Consider the following 15,997-nt stretch of genomic DNA (forward strand, 5'->3'; position numbering starts at 1 on the left):
TGAGGTTTATTGTTCAGAGTGAATGTAAATTTTTATTTTATTTTGTCTCCTAATGTGTTCAATTTTTTTTTGGTTGACTTATCACATCTGATTAGATTGCCGTGGTTTTACATCATGATGTAACTGATAGTTTGCGTATTAAGAGTAACATATTTGCATTGATGATTTTTTTGGTTTTTGTTGTTACTTGTGCCTATATTATTGGGTTATCTGCATTCTGCCAGTTCTCTGGAGGACTGATATTAACTAGGAATAAATGCTTACAAATATATTACATGGATTATTAGTGATACCCTCACTTGATCCATGTGTCAGATGGTCACTTGGCATACAGGGCACCCATGACATTCCTCCCCTACATTTTTGACAGTTAACTCTAGATAAGTTATTAGTCCATTCAGCTAAGCTATCATTCATCATAATCTGTGACATGACAGTGACTGTGCTAAGAGGGAACAATGGAGTGAAGGTGTAACTGTTTACTTGATTGCTTTCTGGAACTGTTCCACACCATACTTCACATAAGACATTACGGATCTCTGTGTGACAGGTGAACACCTGACACATGGGCCAGTGCCCATCCATATATACTAGTACATTTATTTTTATTAAATGTCCTTTCCTTTTTTTTAGATGAGTGATAACCCTTTCTACACTTCGTTAGAAAATATGTAAATGGATTCTGTGACCCAACTTTGTAAAACTCATCCCTGCATTCCTAGCACTTTATCTAAGGCCTGACACATGTTAGGTTACTATAGGTAATTTGTTGGATGAATGGCTGAGGAGACTGACTTGACCCAAATAGAGGACTTTTATTAAAAAGTAGTGAGACAAATATTAGGATGGCTGTAAAAACTTAGATGTCATATTGAATAGATAAGTATTTTAAAAGGCTATTGAAAATAAAAGGATGGGGTTAATTATGCAGGAAATCTGTCAATAGAGTCATATGTGTTATGGGAACAAATAAAAGGTGGGAAGATAAGTTTGTAGGGTATCACATGTGAATCATGATGGTATCACCAAAGTTTTGGTGAAAGAAATTGAGGGGAAAAAGGGACAAAACTTAAATGTTTTATTTCATTGTTAGAATTGGGTATTTGAATGTAAGTGTGAAAAGACTGTAGATATCTATACTCACCCATTTTAAATGTTTTTAGCAAATTGCTGCAAGTATTTTCGTGCATAGAATAGTACTTTATTTAAAGTAGTCATGCCTTAGTTTCAGGTATGAATTAGGTGAGCATGTGTTTCAACAGCTTTCACATATTTTTTGTAATAAAGACCAACTTAAGTTTATTATCTATAAGGTATTTAATTTTTTAAAAAGTAATGAAAGTTATTTCTTACACCTGTTAATTTCTTCAGTATAATTTGTAACTAATTTTTGAACATTTTTCTCATAAGACATGTGTATCGTATCTTTCATTATGAGTGGTATACTTTTGTTGTATTAGGGATGCCATTTTTTCTGGTTTTGGAAGTGGGTTCCCAAGGTATGTGGGTTAATATGACTGCTGTGATAATAGGAAGCTCTTATGAGAGACTCACACACCAGTCCTTCAGTGTTTAATATTTTAAAACTATGTTTTTATATTTTCATAAAATATAGAAAATATGTTTAAAGACATTACTTTTTGGTGCCTGAGCAGGTATAGCAGGCAGTGCTCTCAGTCTTCTCATCCATGCTGACTTAGGTCAACTGCTTGTAAACATAGATTTAGTAGATCATCTCCTTGGGTGATGGTAATGTTACTTCATGTCACTCACTCAGTAAACTAGCTTTATCTTTAAAAAGGTCACATTTTTTACATTTGCTTAGTTTTTTTTTCTCAATGTAGCTACTTTTATTGGAATATAGAATCTATATAGATTTTTTCGTGGGCAGGGATGTGGGGAGCCAGTGCTGGGGTTAAATTCTAAGTTTTCACTGAAATTCTTTGACTTGAATGCAAGAAATTTTGTCTTGTCCTTTGCATTTCATACTAGTGTTGATCATCTGCTAATGCCCTTTACTATAGTCTCTTTTCCTGAATTAGAAGAATCAAAAATGGAAATATGAAATACACCCTACATACTGTATCTTGCCATGTATAATGTATACCTTTTTGCACAAATTTTTGAGGGAAAAAAGGGATGCACATTATACATGGGTAGTGCTAATTCCATATCTGTAAAAAAGGTTTTTAATTCTTTTATTTATGCTGTGCATTAAAAGTGTAACTCTAGAAACCAATAGCAATATACATATGTTCAAAAACAAATGCTAAAATTCCTTCATAATATAAAAAGTAAATATAGAAACTGAATTTAAAAATTTAAAAGAAAAGATTTTTTCCCTGAAACTTTGGGACAAAAATGTGGGTGCACATTATATGTGGGAGTGCATTATGTACTGCAAAATACATTATGCATTTAACATAATCTACCTATATGTAGTAGCTTATCCAATTGGTAAACAGATCGCTTTTCATCCAGTTGTGCAGCTCATTACTTTCTGGCTTGTTCTGATACTCAGAAAAGAATGGAAGCAGGTGAAGTAAATATGCCCAAGTTACGATAAAAGGAAGTGTCATGGTTCAGGGTGTGCACCCTTTTAACATCTCTGTACCGCACTGGAAGAAGAGTTGTTTTGAGCCACACATTAAATACATTGTGATCTATAATAAAAAAATCTCATAATGTATTAAGTAAATTTATGATTTTGTGTTGGACTGCATTCACAGCCATCCTGGGCTGTTTGCAGCCCTTGGGCTGTAGGTTGGATGCCCCTGGCAGTCAAATGTCAGTTAAATCTAAGAGCTAGAAATTGTAAGACTAATGGGACAGAATGAGATAAGTAGACCATAATTTAAATGTTTAGAAAATTGTATCTATTTAGACTTGAGAATTACTTCAGGATATTAAAAATAGTATAGATTCAGAGTCAGGAATAACTTTAGGCTATTAAAAGTCTGATTATGTTTTAGTACTTACAAAGAACTAAAAATTTAACGTCATTGCTAACAATTAAATGAAAGGCTTTCTTGGAAGAGGAGTGAAGTTTGATGAATTTATAATTTGTACATTGAGAATCTTAACTTGGACTAATATTCAAAGAATAACCTGAGGTTTTTAAAACATTTTTCTTTGTACTGGTTATAGAAAGAGGGGAAAGGAGGGAGAAAGAGGGGAAGAAACATACACATGAGAAAGAAACATCAGTCAGTTGCCTTTGCAGGTGCCCCAACTGGGAACAGGACCTGCAACTCAGGCATGTTCTCTGACTAGGAATCAAAGCCTCAATCTTGCTGTTTGCAGGACAGCACCCAACCAACTGAACCACACTGGCCAGGGCTAACCTGAGTTTTTGAAAAAATAATTTTGGAAGTATTGCTATAAATACAGTATTATTAGCTTCATTATCATCAAAACAATACTTAGTTAAATTCAGTATATTTGGACAAAAAGGTAGCAAGCATACTTGAGGGGTTTTTTTTGTGTGTGCCAATGTCAGGATTTATGATGTTTGTCAAAAAAGCTTGATACCATAACCTTAATTAGTTTCGATTTGCCTTTTAAAGACAGTACAAAGCTATAATTTCGTGGTGTGAAAAGTGATAGTGTAGAATAGAAGATTATGTCATTCCAAATCACTCTTAAATTTGCAGGGGCAGAGTAATACTTGACTGGTGTAGGTTTCAAATCTTTTTCTCATCTAGTACATATTCAAATGGTGATAGTAGGGAGTAGAGAAATGATCAACAACAGGAAGGTAAACCAGGCTTGTATTAGCAAGTAAGGGTAACATCGTGAATGATTGAGATGGTTATATTGTTTAAAAATTGTATATTTTCCTATTTTCAGATTCTTTTCAGTGTTTGAAAGGTTATTGAAATGGGTTATTGGGCACTCGTGTGAATTTTTAGTGTACAGTGAAGCTAATAATAAAATAACCTATTAATAAACCCAGGAATTTTTTTTTAGTTTGCTAAAGAAATTTTAACAATTGAAAAGAAAGCATTCTTTTTAGTAATCTAAAGTACCACATGACTCACATTTTAATAAAAAAAGTTCAAAATTATTTCTAAATATGTATTTGTATGAATTACTATGTGGTAAGTAGATAAAACATTTTGATACAAATAGTGTTTTAATTCCATTTAAATTTGTCATATCTGGTTCCCAACAGTAATTGCAATTATTGAAGACTATATATGAATGTCAGTTTAACTGAAAACTCTTCATTACCAAATAGGGGGCCCAAATATTTCAGGGGTGTCCAACCCATGGGATAGCTATGAATGCAGCCCAACACAAAATCGTAAATTTACTTAAAACATCATGAGATTTTTTTTGTGTGATTACCTGTCACAGTATATTTAATGTGTGGCCCAAGACAACTCCTCCAGTGTGACCTAGAGACACCAAAAGATTGGAAACTCCTGCTAGATGTTGCAAGAAAACATTCTCTTCCCAACAAGGGCATAAGGGTGGAGGCTTCTATCCTACCCCAGCCTAGCTTTATTATCCTGTGTGTTCATTACTGCTCATTTACTGAATGATCTTGAGCAGAATATTTAACTTTAGAACTGCAGTATCTTCTTTGATAGAATGTTATCTTAAATATGTTTCTTACTGGTTAGAAAGATAAAACAAAATATGTGTATTGAAGGTACTTTGTAACAATATGGTTATTGGAATTAATGTGGCTAAAATTTATCTAATGCACATTAAGGATTGTTGGCATTGTCATTCATAATATGTGTACATAAAATACATAGTTATAATAATTTTAGTAAATTTACTTATTTGGGAGTTAATAAAATAGGATGACTTAATTTTTAAGAATTATGTGAAATTCTAACTGCTAAATATGTTTTTTAAATCTTACAAAGTTTGTGGTGGAGGCTGGGAAAGAGAAATTGGTATTGAGAAATGATATAGTGTGTCTATAGCCAGGAGGTAAGGAAGAATTCTCATTTAATTTTGCCATAGAAACACTAACTTAAGTAAATTTTCATGAATCAACGGAAATTATAACTGCTATTTTATTTTTTTATTTTATTCTTTTTTACTTTTTGACTATATCAAATCTGGGTTTTTTTTTGTTGTTGATTTACCCCTTCTTGAAGGTTTTTGGTTAATATAATGTCTTTTATTTTTAAGTGGAATAAAAATGGCAAATTGTCTATATTGTTGGTTAGCTCTGTTAAAGAATACTGTTTTTTTTTTAAGTCAACTTTTAGCGTAAGAACTTAACAATTTTCACTCTTTACTTTTCTCCAGATATTCTTTGCCCATTGAGAATAGATTTATTTGTTGATATCTAGCTGGGGATATTCTTTTTATAACTTGAGAATAACAAGGCTGAAGCACTAAGGTGACATCTTAATGGCAATGAGGGTGTTAGCATAATGTTACAACAATAGTGAATCAAGTTTAGGGTCCCCCAAGCTTGCTGTTGGATGACTTGCTTCAATTAAATCACCCTTGCACATGTAGAAGTTGGGATATGCAAATTCAAGAACTGTTTAAAATTGTTTGAAAGCCTAATTTTTGTTACTTTACAGATGTTCCATTTAAGCAGACCTCTTCCATAGCCATAGCTGGAGCTGTAATTGGAGCTGTCCTCGCCCTTCTCATCATTGCTGTCTTTGTGACTGTGCTGCTGACTTCTCAAAAAAAGAGACCATCCTATATGGACAAAGTGTAGGTAACTTTTTTTTTGCCTGTGTTCAACTGTGCATATTAAGTATGTGTCAGTCTTTATGTGTATAGCTACTAATAAGAAAAGTGACAGGGTTGACAGTAAAGGCACTGTTAGATCTTAGTGTGATGACCATGGTCTCATCAGAATGTCTCAAATCACGTGTTGGTAAATACACTGTCAAGGACTGATGGAGATATATTAGACATCCTCTTCCCCTACAGCACATTAGACACCTTTCCAATGGCAACATGACACTCAGTGTTGTCCTGCCTTCTGAAAAAAAATGCAGGTTTTGATGAAGTGGTTAAAAGACAGATATTAAAAAACACCTTAGAAGTTTAATGGCTTCAGATTGTATATGTCTGTCTTATGTATAGCTATAACTTAACTTTCATCAGATGAGTTATCAAATCCATAGAGTTTTTAAACTTTTTTCCTTAAAGAATTTTGGTTTTGGTTAATTGTAAAAATGGGCATCTTTTTTAGTTAAGGAGAAAGCAGTGTGTTTGGCCTAATCATTGCAATAAAATTATAAAGCAGAAATTGCACCTTGCTGTAGAATGTCCCAATTCATTTAATTCTGTCAAAAGCTCTGTAGCTTCATCTGTGAAATAAGAATAATTTTATCCTACTCATGTCACATGGTTGTGATAAGAGCATGATAAGATAATGTTTATGGACTCTGAAGTTCTTTACAAATGGCATTATTTCTTGTGTAGTTATTACAGTTTTTATATTAGGACATAAGGCTGGCTCTCAAAATTGTGTTTCTTCTGTGTTTATAAATACTGTGTATATATCTATAATCTGTCACAGTTATAGCACTGATCATTTTGCATTGAAGATGCTTGGGAGTTATTTTGAGCTTATCAAGATCAAATTAGTGCTATGACCGTGAACAAGTCACATGACCTTCATGAGCCTCAGTTTTCTCACCTAAATGACCTGTCGCCCTGTGGACCTATAAAGTTTCTAAGATTTTCCTTAGATGAAAGGAAGCGATTAATTTAAATAAAAAGATTGTACTCTTTCAGTGCAGTTTCTGTAAGACAAGTTCTTTAGTATTTCAGGAGTGACTAGTATGTGATTCACTTCATCTTAGTTCCCACATTATCAGGATTTTCTATAATTTCAAAAACATAATTTATTAATAGGGTAGTAAATCCCTGTAACCATTTTATTTATTGTTTGAATTGTATTTATTTAAAATATTATTTAGTGCCCACATTGAGAAGTTTAATAGACCACAGAGAATTTGTAATTAATTTGTCCTCTCTAATATGCATTTTCTTTATCCTTTAATGTAGGTAACATTTTTGTTTGACTTACTAATCATAAGTACTGGAAATTACTTACCTTTGATCTTCAAAAGTTAGAATAGATAAAAATTGTTTTTTAACATGCAGAAACCTGCAAGATATATTTAACTATTTTTATTATAATTTAACCATGTTTAACATGCACAAAAATATTAGTTTTTTAACAGATTAGGTCATTTTTGACAAAAAATACATCTCTTAAAGTTGTAATGGTTTCTGTTTATTTCCAGTTGCAAGATGTGTAATGGTCTGTATGTTGAAAATACTAATTTACATAGTAAATATTCGAAGAGTGGCCATGCTTTTGAAAATCAGTTTTGAAAGTATTTCCAAATACAATCTAAACTTTTTTTCATTTCATTTTTAGATGTAGTCTTTTAAATTACTTTGGTGACTCTTTAGAGTTAAGTGCCTTCCATTACACATGTTTATTGCCTTTTTTTTAAAGATTTTATTTATTTTTTAGAGAGAGGAAAAGGAAAAGAGAGAGGGAGAAAAACATCAATGTAGTTAATTTGCCTCTTGCAAACCCCCTACTAGGGACCTGGCCTGCAACCCAGGCATGTGCCCTGACTGGGAATTGAACTGGTGATCCTTTGGTTCGTAGCCCATGCTCAATCTGCTGAGCTACACCAGCCAAGGCCACATGTTTACAGTCTTTAAAATGTTAGCAGTCACAGTTAGATTTAAAAATGTGCAAACATAAATAAATTGGTCATGTACTGTATTACCGGTTTAGTAAGATTTTGCAAAAAAATGCTTCTACTGGAATTGCTTCTTTAAATATGCATCTGTTAGATTGTCTTAAACATTGGAACCTTTAAAGCCAGTTTATTTTCCATATATGATAGGTTAGTAGAAATGTAAGAGATAAATTAAATATGTAGTGTACACTAGTATATAAATGTTAGTATGAGGAAAATATCCTCAAAAATTGATGTATCTCTGATTTTTTTCTCCTTTTTTAATTTTTGCTAAATGTGGCAGTCACATCTTTTTAACCTTTTTAATGCAGGATTGACCTTCCACCCACACATAAACCACCTCCTGTGTATGAAGAACGATACCCCCATTTGCCTCAAAAAGACCTTCTATATCAGGTAAGTATTCATGAGTACACTTGAAATAAAATAAAAAGTACTAAGCAATGTATATTATTTGTTTCAAAATATTATCTTGTCATGATACATTATATATTGCATATAGTAATATATAATCGGTTCTCTGAAACATTTAGGTAATCAAATGTCATCTACAAATTGGTAAGAAAAAAAAAGTAATGGTCACTGTAGCTAAGACAAACTAGCACTGTATTAGGAGTACAAATTTTACTAAAGCCATGGCCGAAGACATTGTTAATACAGTTTTATTGACATAGAGATTCATTATAAAACACACATTTTTATATAAAATAAAAAGTAGAAAAAATTGAATGTCTTTGGGTGGGTAGGGTGTCATGAAGAACTTTTTCTCCTTGGAGTAATTTTTTCAGTATATTCAAGGTCTAAACTTCAGTTTTTCTTTATTTAGCAACAGAAGGTTTAGATTCCAATTTAAAAGTCTGGGTAGGAATATTGGGCTGCCAACTACATTTGTAATAACTTTTAAAAATTTCTTTTACAATCAGTTTATAGTCATTCATGTGAAAGTATTAATTCAATGCTTCTGTTTTGTGTTCTATCCTTAGATTAATATGCTCCACTTCAGGAGCATATTCAGAGACCATCAGAATATCTGAATACTTTTATTCTTAGCTTTAACTTTTTCTGTTTTGTTTTTCCTCTATCACCCATGCAACCTGTTGGGGCTCTAACCATATATTGGGGTTTTATTAACTGTGGGAATGTTCTATAATAGTTGATTCTTAAAATATACCCTGTATCTTAAACTTGAATAAGGCAAATCATTTGCCCACCAATTAACTTACTTAATTTGTTGGAAAACTCCAAGGGAATATATCTTTTGATGTATTTTCAGTTTTTCTTTGTTGACCATATAGTCAGTCTACTACCCCAGCAGGGGGCAGGGGGGAACATTCCTGGCAGGTGCACCCACTGACAATGGGTACCAGCTTTGTCATCTTACACAAGTTGAATGTCTTAGAGGTGAAGACATGCCATCTTTTGTGACCTCTTGTTTTCACATAAAGAGTGTGGCCTCACATTTCTTTTGGTAAATAAAGGATGTTAACAAGTAGTGTGAAATGTCAACAAAATTTTTAACTAGAGCTGGTAACTGCTGCAGAAGGATAACTGTCTTCCTCTTTCCACAAAGGGAGCAGTTAATCAGGATTTCTAGATTCAGTTTGGGCATGTTTTTTAGAACACTGTTAGTCATTTTCTAGGATAATTCTAATTTTTTTATTGTCTGTATAATCAGTTGATTATATAGCTTGTTATTTAGTATTTCGAGTTAAATATTTATAAAAGCTTCTGAGTTGGAAAAAAATCATTTGGCTTAAATCATTTATCTTGGGTTTTGGTTAAGAAAATATGATTGCTGTGTATGAAGGTGCAGCTAAATAAAGACGGAAGGAAGGTTTTTTCTTGAAAAATTTAAGCTGGCTATGGTACAAACTGCAATTTCTAATATTCCTAAAGTCAGGGAAGGCTTCCTGGGTGGATTGATTTTGGAGGTAGAAGTTTTTGAAGCATAGAATAAAATCAGTTGTTGATTAGAGTAATTTTACTTATAGTAATTTGGATAATCAAAAGCATAAATCTGGTGAAAATGAAGAGTTCTGTAGACAAGTGATGGAAATTTCAGGAAGAAAATTGATAGGAGAGCACCTGTATCTATAAAATTAAGCAGGTGGAAAACATAATTGTTTTCCTCTCCTAGCTGTAAAACTGATTCCATAGAACATTGCTAAGGGTAGGCTAGTTGCTCTCATTTCCCTTAGGAGAGGCAGAACTTGGTTTGAGATGAAGTAACTTAATTCTATAAAGCTTTCAAGAATAATTTAGGCTAAACTCATTATCCATCAGTAAGACAGTTTATGGCTCATGTGTTATATCATATGTTACCATAATTATGTGACTGTATTTTCATTAATGTTGTGATATCAAAATGTAAATTTTATAGAACTGTTCCCTGGTTACTGAGAAATCTATGTATAAGTGCATAGCTACTATCTAATTAGTTTCATGCCATGATAGCATGTAGTAATACTCATGTGTTCTAATGTTCTAGTTCACTAGATAACATGTCAATTTTAAACTAATCCCTGCTTAAGTCTTTAGCCCTCACCCCACACAGACAGGCCTAGTGACCTAGTGAGCCAGGCCATGCTCCCAAATGTCATCATGACTCTCTTGTTGTGCCCATCAGTGTTCTACCACTGAGAAACCACAGCAGGAAGCAGTTTCTCATACCCACATTTTTCTGCCCTGCTAAATCATTGCTTTTGCAGTAGCAGGGCCAAACCTCATCCCTGAGAATTTTCCCTTAAATATAAGTTAGTCTGGAGAATGAGGCCTGATATTGTGAAGAAGCAGTATTCTGTTTGTGAACTATTACTGTACTGCTGAGAGAATGCATGGAGGCATGCATAAGTATGAGGGGAATAAAAAGGAATGTCTCACATGGGGTCAAAAAGTAATTAAGAAATGCCATCAGCTTGTCAGGATTTTAGACGATAATCCTACATTTTTATGTTTTATTTTCATAACATCATATATTTAATACATAAGTATATTCTTGATCCCCCCCAAATACTATATAAATTTATAGAGTAAACTGTGGCAGTCCTCCTATTTACCCATCCCCAAATAGATAATTTCCTTCCTCAAAGACCATCATTGTGATCTCAGACTTTTTTCCACAAATTTACTTTCATGTGTACATGATCCATATTTAAATCTACAAATGTTTTTTTAAAAACATAAACATGACGCTGACCAGGTAGCTTAGTTGGCTAGAGTGTTGTCTGATTTGCCAGGGTCACAGATTTCATCCTCAGTCAGGGCACATACCTAGGTGGTTGGTCTGATACCCAGTTGGGACACATACAAGAATCAACCAGTAAATGAATAAATAACATAAACAAATCAATGTTGTTCTCTCTCTCTCTCTCCCCGCCGCTTGCTCCCCGTCTTCCTCTTTTTCTTTTTAAAATCAATAAATAAATTAATAAAAAACATAAATGTAGTCATATAATACATATTATTCTAGAAATTGTTTTTCTCCTCTTTTATAGACCATTGTTTTTCAGAGTTGCCACCTTTAACAAAATCCTTTGGGTTATTAAAAATGAAGACACTTGAGCATAATTTCAGAATCTCTGTGTTAGAGGCAGTGTGTATTTTACCTAGCTCACCAGGTGAATTTTAATGCACATTCATGCCTGAGAAATATTGTTCTCTCTGTATTCATTTTAATGGCTAAAATAGTATTCCATCATGTTGACATACCACAAATAACCTATTTCCCTAGCTTGTTTCCAGTTCTTTCCATAACATAATTGTTGAAGTAAGGGTGCTCTTATATGCTTTATAGTACACATATGTCCATAAAATATATGCAAAGGAATAGAATGGCTGTGAAAATTTTTACATTTAAATAGGTACCATATTGATGGCCAGACTAGCTGTATCAGTTTATATTCCCACAAATAGTACAGTAGTCCCTCCTTATCTGTGATTTCACTTTCCACAGTTTCTGTTACCCATGATATGCATACTCCAAAAATGTTTAATGAAAAATTCCAGAAGTAAACAATTCATAAGTTTTGTGTTGTGTCATTCTGAGTAGTGCAATGAAATCTCACACCACCCTGCTTCATGAATTATTCCTTTGCCTAGTGTATCCATGCTGTATAAGCTACTCACCCACTAGTCACTTAGTAGCCATCTCAGTTATCAGATCAACTCTTGTGGTATCACAGTGCTTGTGTTCAAGTAACCCTTATTTTACTTAATATTGGCCCCAAAGCTATTTACATAACTTTTATTATAATATATTATTATAATGTTATTAGTTATTGTTGTTAATCTCTTACTGTGCCTGATTTAAAAAGGGAACTTTTTCATGGGTAGGCACATATAGTAAAAAACATAGCATATGAGGCCTGTCTGGAAAAAGTCCAGCCATTGTTACTATAACAAGAATGGTTTGCACAACATCAGTGTAACATAGCAGCCAAGGAGAGTGGACTGGAATGCACATGGGTGAACAATGACAACTTCACTGTACTCGTCAGTGGGGGTGGTAAATGCTGTTGAGTGAGCATATGTACTGTGTGGCCATCACATTTAAGATGACTGAGCAAGTAGAGCAACAAATCTACATCAGATTTTGTATTAAGCTTGAATATACCTCCACAGAAACTATTTGGAGGATTCAGAAAGCCTTCTGGAAAGATGCGAGTGCAGGGCAAATGAAAATGTGGCACAAACACTTCAAAGAGGGTTGAGAAAGTGATCCACATTCTGGAAAGCCTGCAACAATCAGAACACCTGAGAATGTTAAACATGTACAGGCTGCAGTCAACAAAGATCAGCACCTGACAGTATGAGAGCTAGAAGTTGATCTGGGGATTCCAAAAACTACTGTGTCTGAGAATTTAACACAAGATCTTGGCATGAAATGTATTGTGGCAAACTTTGTTCCATAGCTTCTGCTACCAGAGCAGAAGGAATATCATGTTGCAGTAGTCATTAATGACTTGATTCAAACCTCTATCAATGAACCAGATTTCCTCAAGAAGGTCATAAACAGAGATGAATGGTGGGTCTATGGCTAGAATCTGGAAGTGAAAGCCCAGTCATCACAATGGGCCCAGTCATTCCAATGGCAGTTGGCTGGTTCTCATGTCCGAAGAAGGCATGGCAAAGTCACAGCAAGATCATGACTATGTTAACTGTGTTTTTTGATTGGGAATGTGTTGTCTATCACGAGTATGCTCCTCCAAGCCAGATAACTAATAAGGAGTACTACCTCACTGTTCTTTATTGGTCAAGAGATGTAACAAAAAGTCACAGCTATGGGCAACTGGTAATCAGCAGTTTCATCATGATAATGTGCCTTCTCATGCATCACATCTCATGTATCAGAGTTTTTTGGCAAAAGATCAAATCACCAGGTGACTCAGCCCTCTACGGCCCAGATTTGGTGCCCTGCAACTTCTGTCTTTTCCCAAAGGGAAAGGTCACCAGTTCGATTTTCATTTGGGGCACATGCCTGTCTTTCCCAAAGGAAAGTGATTTCAGACTGTTGATGAGATTCAGGAAAATACGATGGAACAGCTGATGGCAATTTTAACAAAGGATTTTACAGTTTTTTAAACAATGGAAGAGACACTGGGAGAAATGTTGTGGTCCCAGGGTGCCTACTTTGAAGGGGACTGAGGCATCATTGGCCTATGTACAATGTTTCTTGTATCTTCTTCAGTAAAAATCTCTATTTTTCATAATATGTGGCTGGATACTTTCCAGACAGATCTCATATAAAGGGTCTGGTACTATCTGTGGTTTCAGGCATCCACTTGGAGGTCTTGGAATAAATTCCCCACAGATAAGGGGGCACTATATAGATTAAAACTCATTTCCCTCCAACAGTATACCCCATATATTAGAGGGAGCATGTATATTAAGGCCTGTTTCTCTCTTTAATACTGTTTAGTAGAACTTTTTTTTGCCAGTTTGATAAAACTGAAAAAGTTCATTTTAAAGCTGTGTATAGATTATTTGATGAAGTTTAATAGTTGATTATCTATTTCTTCATTGTTTTTAAATTTCAGTTAACTTTTTGATCTTTTAATTTTTTAGTAACTCTTTGATGTGGACACTAATCTTTTGTCTTATATTTATCTCATTTTTCAACATTGCAGTGTCATACAGAAGGTTTAGGCTTTTATGTACTTGTCGTCTTTTCCCATATAGTTTCTGGATGTTGTATGAAGTCTTTCCTTGGTATGTGTTTTCCACATTTCTTATTATGTTTATTATAGGCATTTTATGTATTTTAATTTTGAATGGTCTTCTCCTGACCCTATTGCCATGGCTTTTTCTAATTGGTTATTATTAGCATATAGAAATGCTTTGGTTTTTTAATATAAATCTTTTATCTAGGCTTTTTTCTCAAATTTCTTACTCATTTTAATAGTTTTTAGTTTGTTTTCTTAAATTCCCTAGATATGTAATCTATTTGCTACAAATAACAAGTTATCCTTTTTATTTCTTATTTGTTGCAATTTATTTATTTACTTATTTATTTTGTGGTGACTAGGGCCTGTAGCAAGCAGAGTTCTCAGTGCTGATAGTGGCAGGAGGCTTTATCTTAATCAAGATTCAAATCCAGCATGAAATACTGGACACCAATATAAATTTATTTGTATTAAAATTTAGACAACACTATGCATTCTATGAATAATGCTATGTTTTAACCTTGCATTAGAGGAGTTTTATACTTGGATATGAAAATAATATTTCCTAAACCAACTAAAGTGATCCAGGAAACATTTTCAGGAAAAAAATATCTAATGAATACAGTTTGATTTCCGATATGGAAAAATCTGGATGTAAATGTAAATCTGTTTTAGCCTAAAATAGCATGTATTCTTGGAAAGTCAGGACTAGTAGATTCCTTGAAATAGATACTGTTCCTTGACTTCTCCTGATTTCAATCAAGCAGCAATATTTAGGGAATATGGCTTTGAATTATTTTTATAATGCTGACTTATCACATTATTAAAAGCTTTGTAATCTCTTGAACTGTCATAAGATTTTCTTCTCCATAATATCCAGATTTGCAGAAGAAATTTGTCAGATGAATTTTAGTAAATTTTTAATTTTCAACAACTTTGAAAATGTTTTATGGACAGTATTTCAGGTGTTGGAATACACAGGTCAATTTTCATGGTTTAAAACATTTATTATATGCAAGGTGTGTGTTAACATTCTATGTGATGAAATGGGATATATGTGTAAAGTACTTGAATGACTGAATTCAGTGAACAAGCTGCCTTTTTTTGTGAAACATCATTTTTACTAAAAGGAATGACTAAAAATCTGTGGTCATCCACTCTTGAGTATTTTGCAGACATTTTTCTCAAACATCAATGAAGTAAATCTATTACTCAAGACAAACAACTAACTGTTTTTTACCAGTAGAAAAATTTGGTTTCTAAGTAAAAATTACAGTTGTTATAAAACTTGTATCTGCCAGCATGAGATTGACAATCATGGAGAAATTAATGAATCTGATTTTTTAATATTGAATACTGAAAAGTACCAATGTTTTAAAGATCTGTATTACTTAGAACCAATAATTTCCAAATGACCAGTGCATGCTGTTACAAAATCATGCATGGATAAAATATCCACTCAAGTACAAGGTAGCCTCGGCTGGTGTGGCTCAGTTGGTTGGGCATCATCTCACAAATCAAAGGGTTGCCAGTTCGATTCCCATTTGGGGCACATGCTTGGGTTGAGTGTTCAGGCCCAGGTCAGGATGCATGCAAGAGGCAACCAGTTGGTGTTTCTCTCGCACACTGATGTTTCTCTCCCTCTCCTTCTCCCTCCCTTGCCCTTTTTTTTCTTTAAAAAAGGGTACAAACATTTTCATATAACAGAGTATGAAATGTTTTTGGATATGTTTTCAGCTAGCAGCTAACCTCAAGAAACTATTGTTTGTTGAAATTTGGTATAGTATTAAGGAGAATTTTCTCAGATATCTGAAAATACTGTTAAAATACTCTTCTGTTTTCCAGCCATGCAACTGTGTGAGGCCACTTTTATCTTCATAGATTTCAACCAAACCACATTTTGCAACATGTTGAATGCTGTAACAGATATGAAAATCAAGCTTTCTTCTTTTGACTCAGATATTAAAAAGATTTGCAAAATGTACAAAAATAATAAAAGGCCATTTCTATCACTAACCTTTGCTTCAGAAAATGTTATTTTTTCATTTCAAAGATGTTATTTATATTAACACATGGGTCTATTACTCACTAAATAAATTAAGTACTTTAAATTTTCTC

The 15,997-nt window shown here is 33.5% G+C and overlaps 1 protein-coding gene across 3 annotated transcripts in view; it reads left to right on the top strand.

The window, feature by feature from the left end:
• The window catches only part of NECTIN3 (nectin cell adhesion molecule 3), a 125,392-nt gene that overhangs the window by 62,053 nt on the left and 47,342 nt on the right, over nt 1-15,997 (top strand). For 2 of the 3 annotated variants that reach the window (XM_045851507.1, XM_045851508.1), the window contains exons 6-7: nt 5,556-5,694; nt 8,030-8,114. In XM_045851507.1, coding sequence (XP_045707463.1) covers nt 5,556-5,694; nt 8,030-8,114 — 224 coding nt within the window. Of the gene's footprint in view, nt 1-5,555; nt 5,695-8,029; nt 8,115-15,724; nt 15,876-15,997 lie in introns of those variants that run through there. The other variant, XM_045851509.1, reaches the window with a different exon arrangement.

The sequence above is a fragment of the Phyllostomus hastatus genome, unplaced genomic scaffold (assembly GCF_019186645.2).
Source record: "Phyllostomus hastatus isolate PE091 unplaced genomic scaffold, TTU_PhHast_1.1 phas_contig_86, whole genome shotgun sequence".
NCBI classification, from domain to species: Eukaryota; Metazoa; Chordata; class Mammalia; order Chiroptera; family Phyllostomidae; genus Phyllostomus; species Phyllostomus hastatus.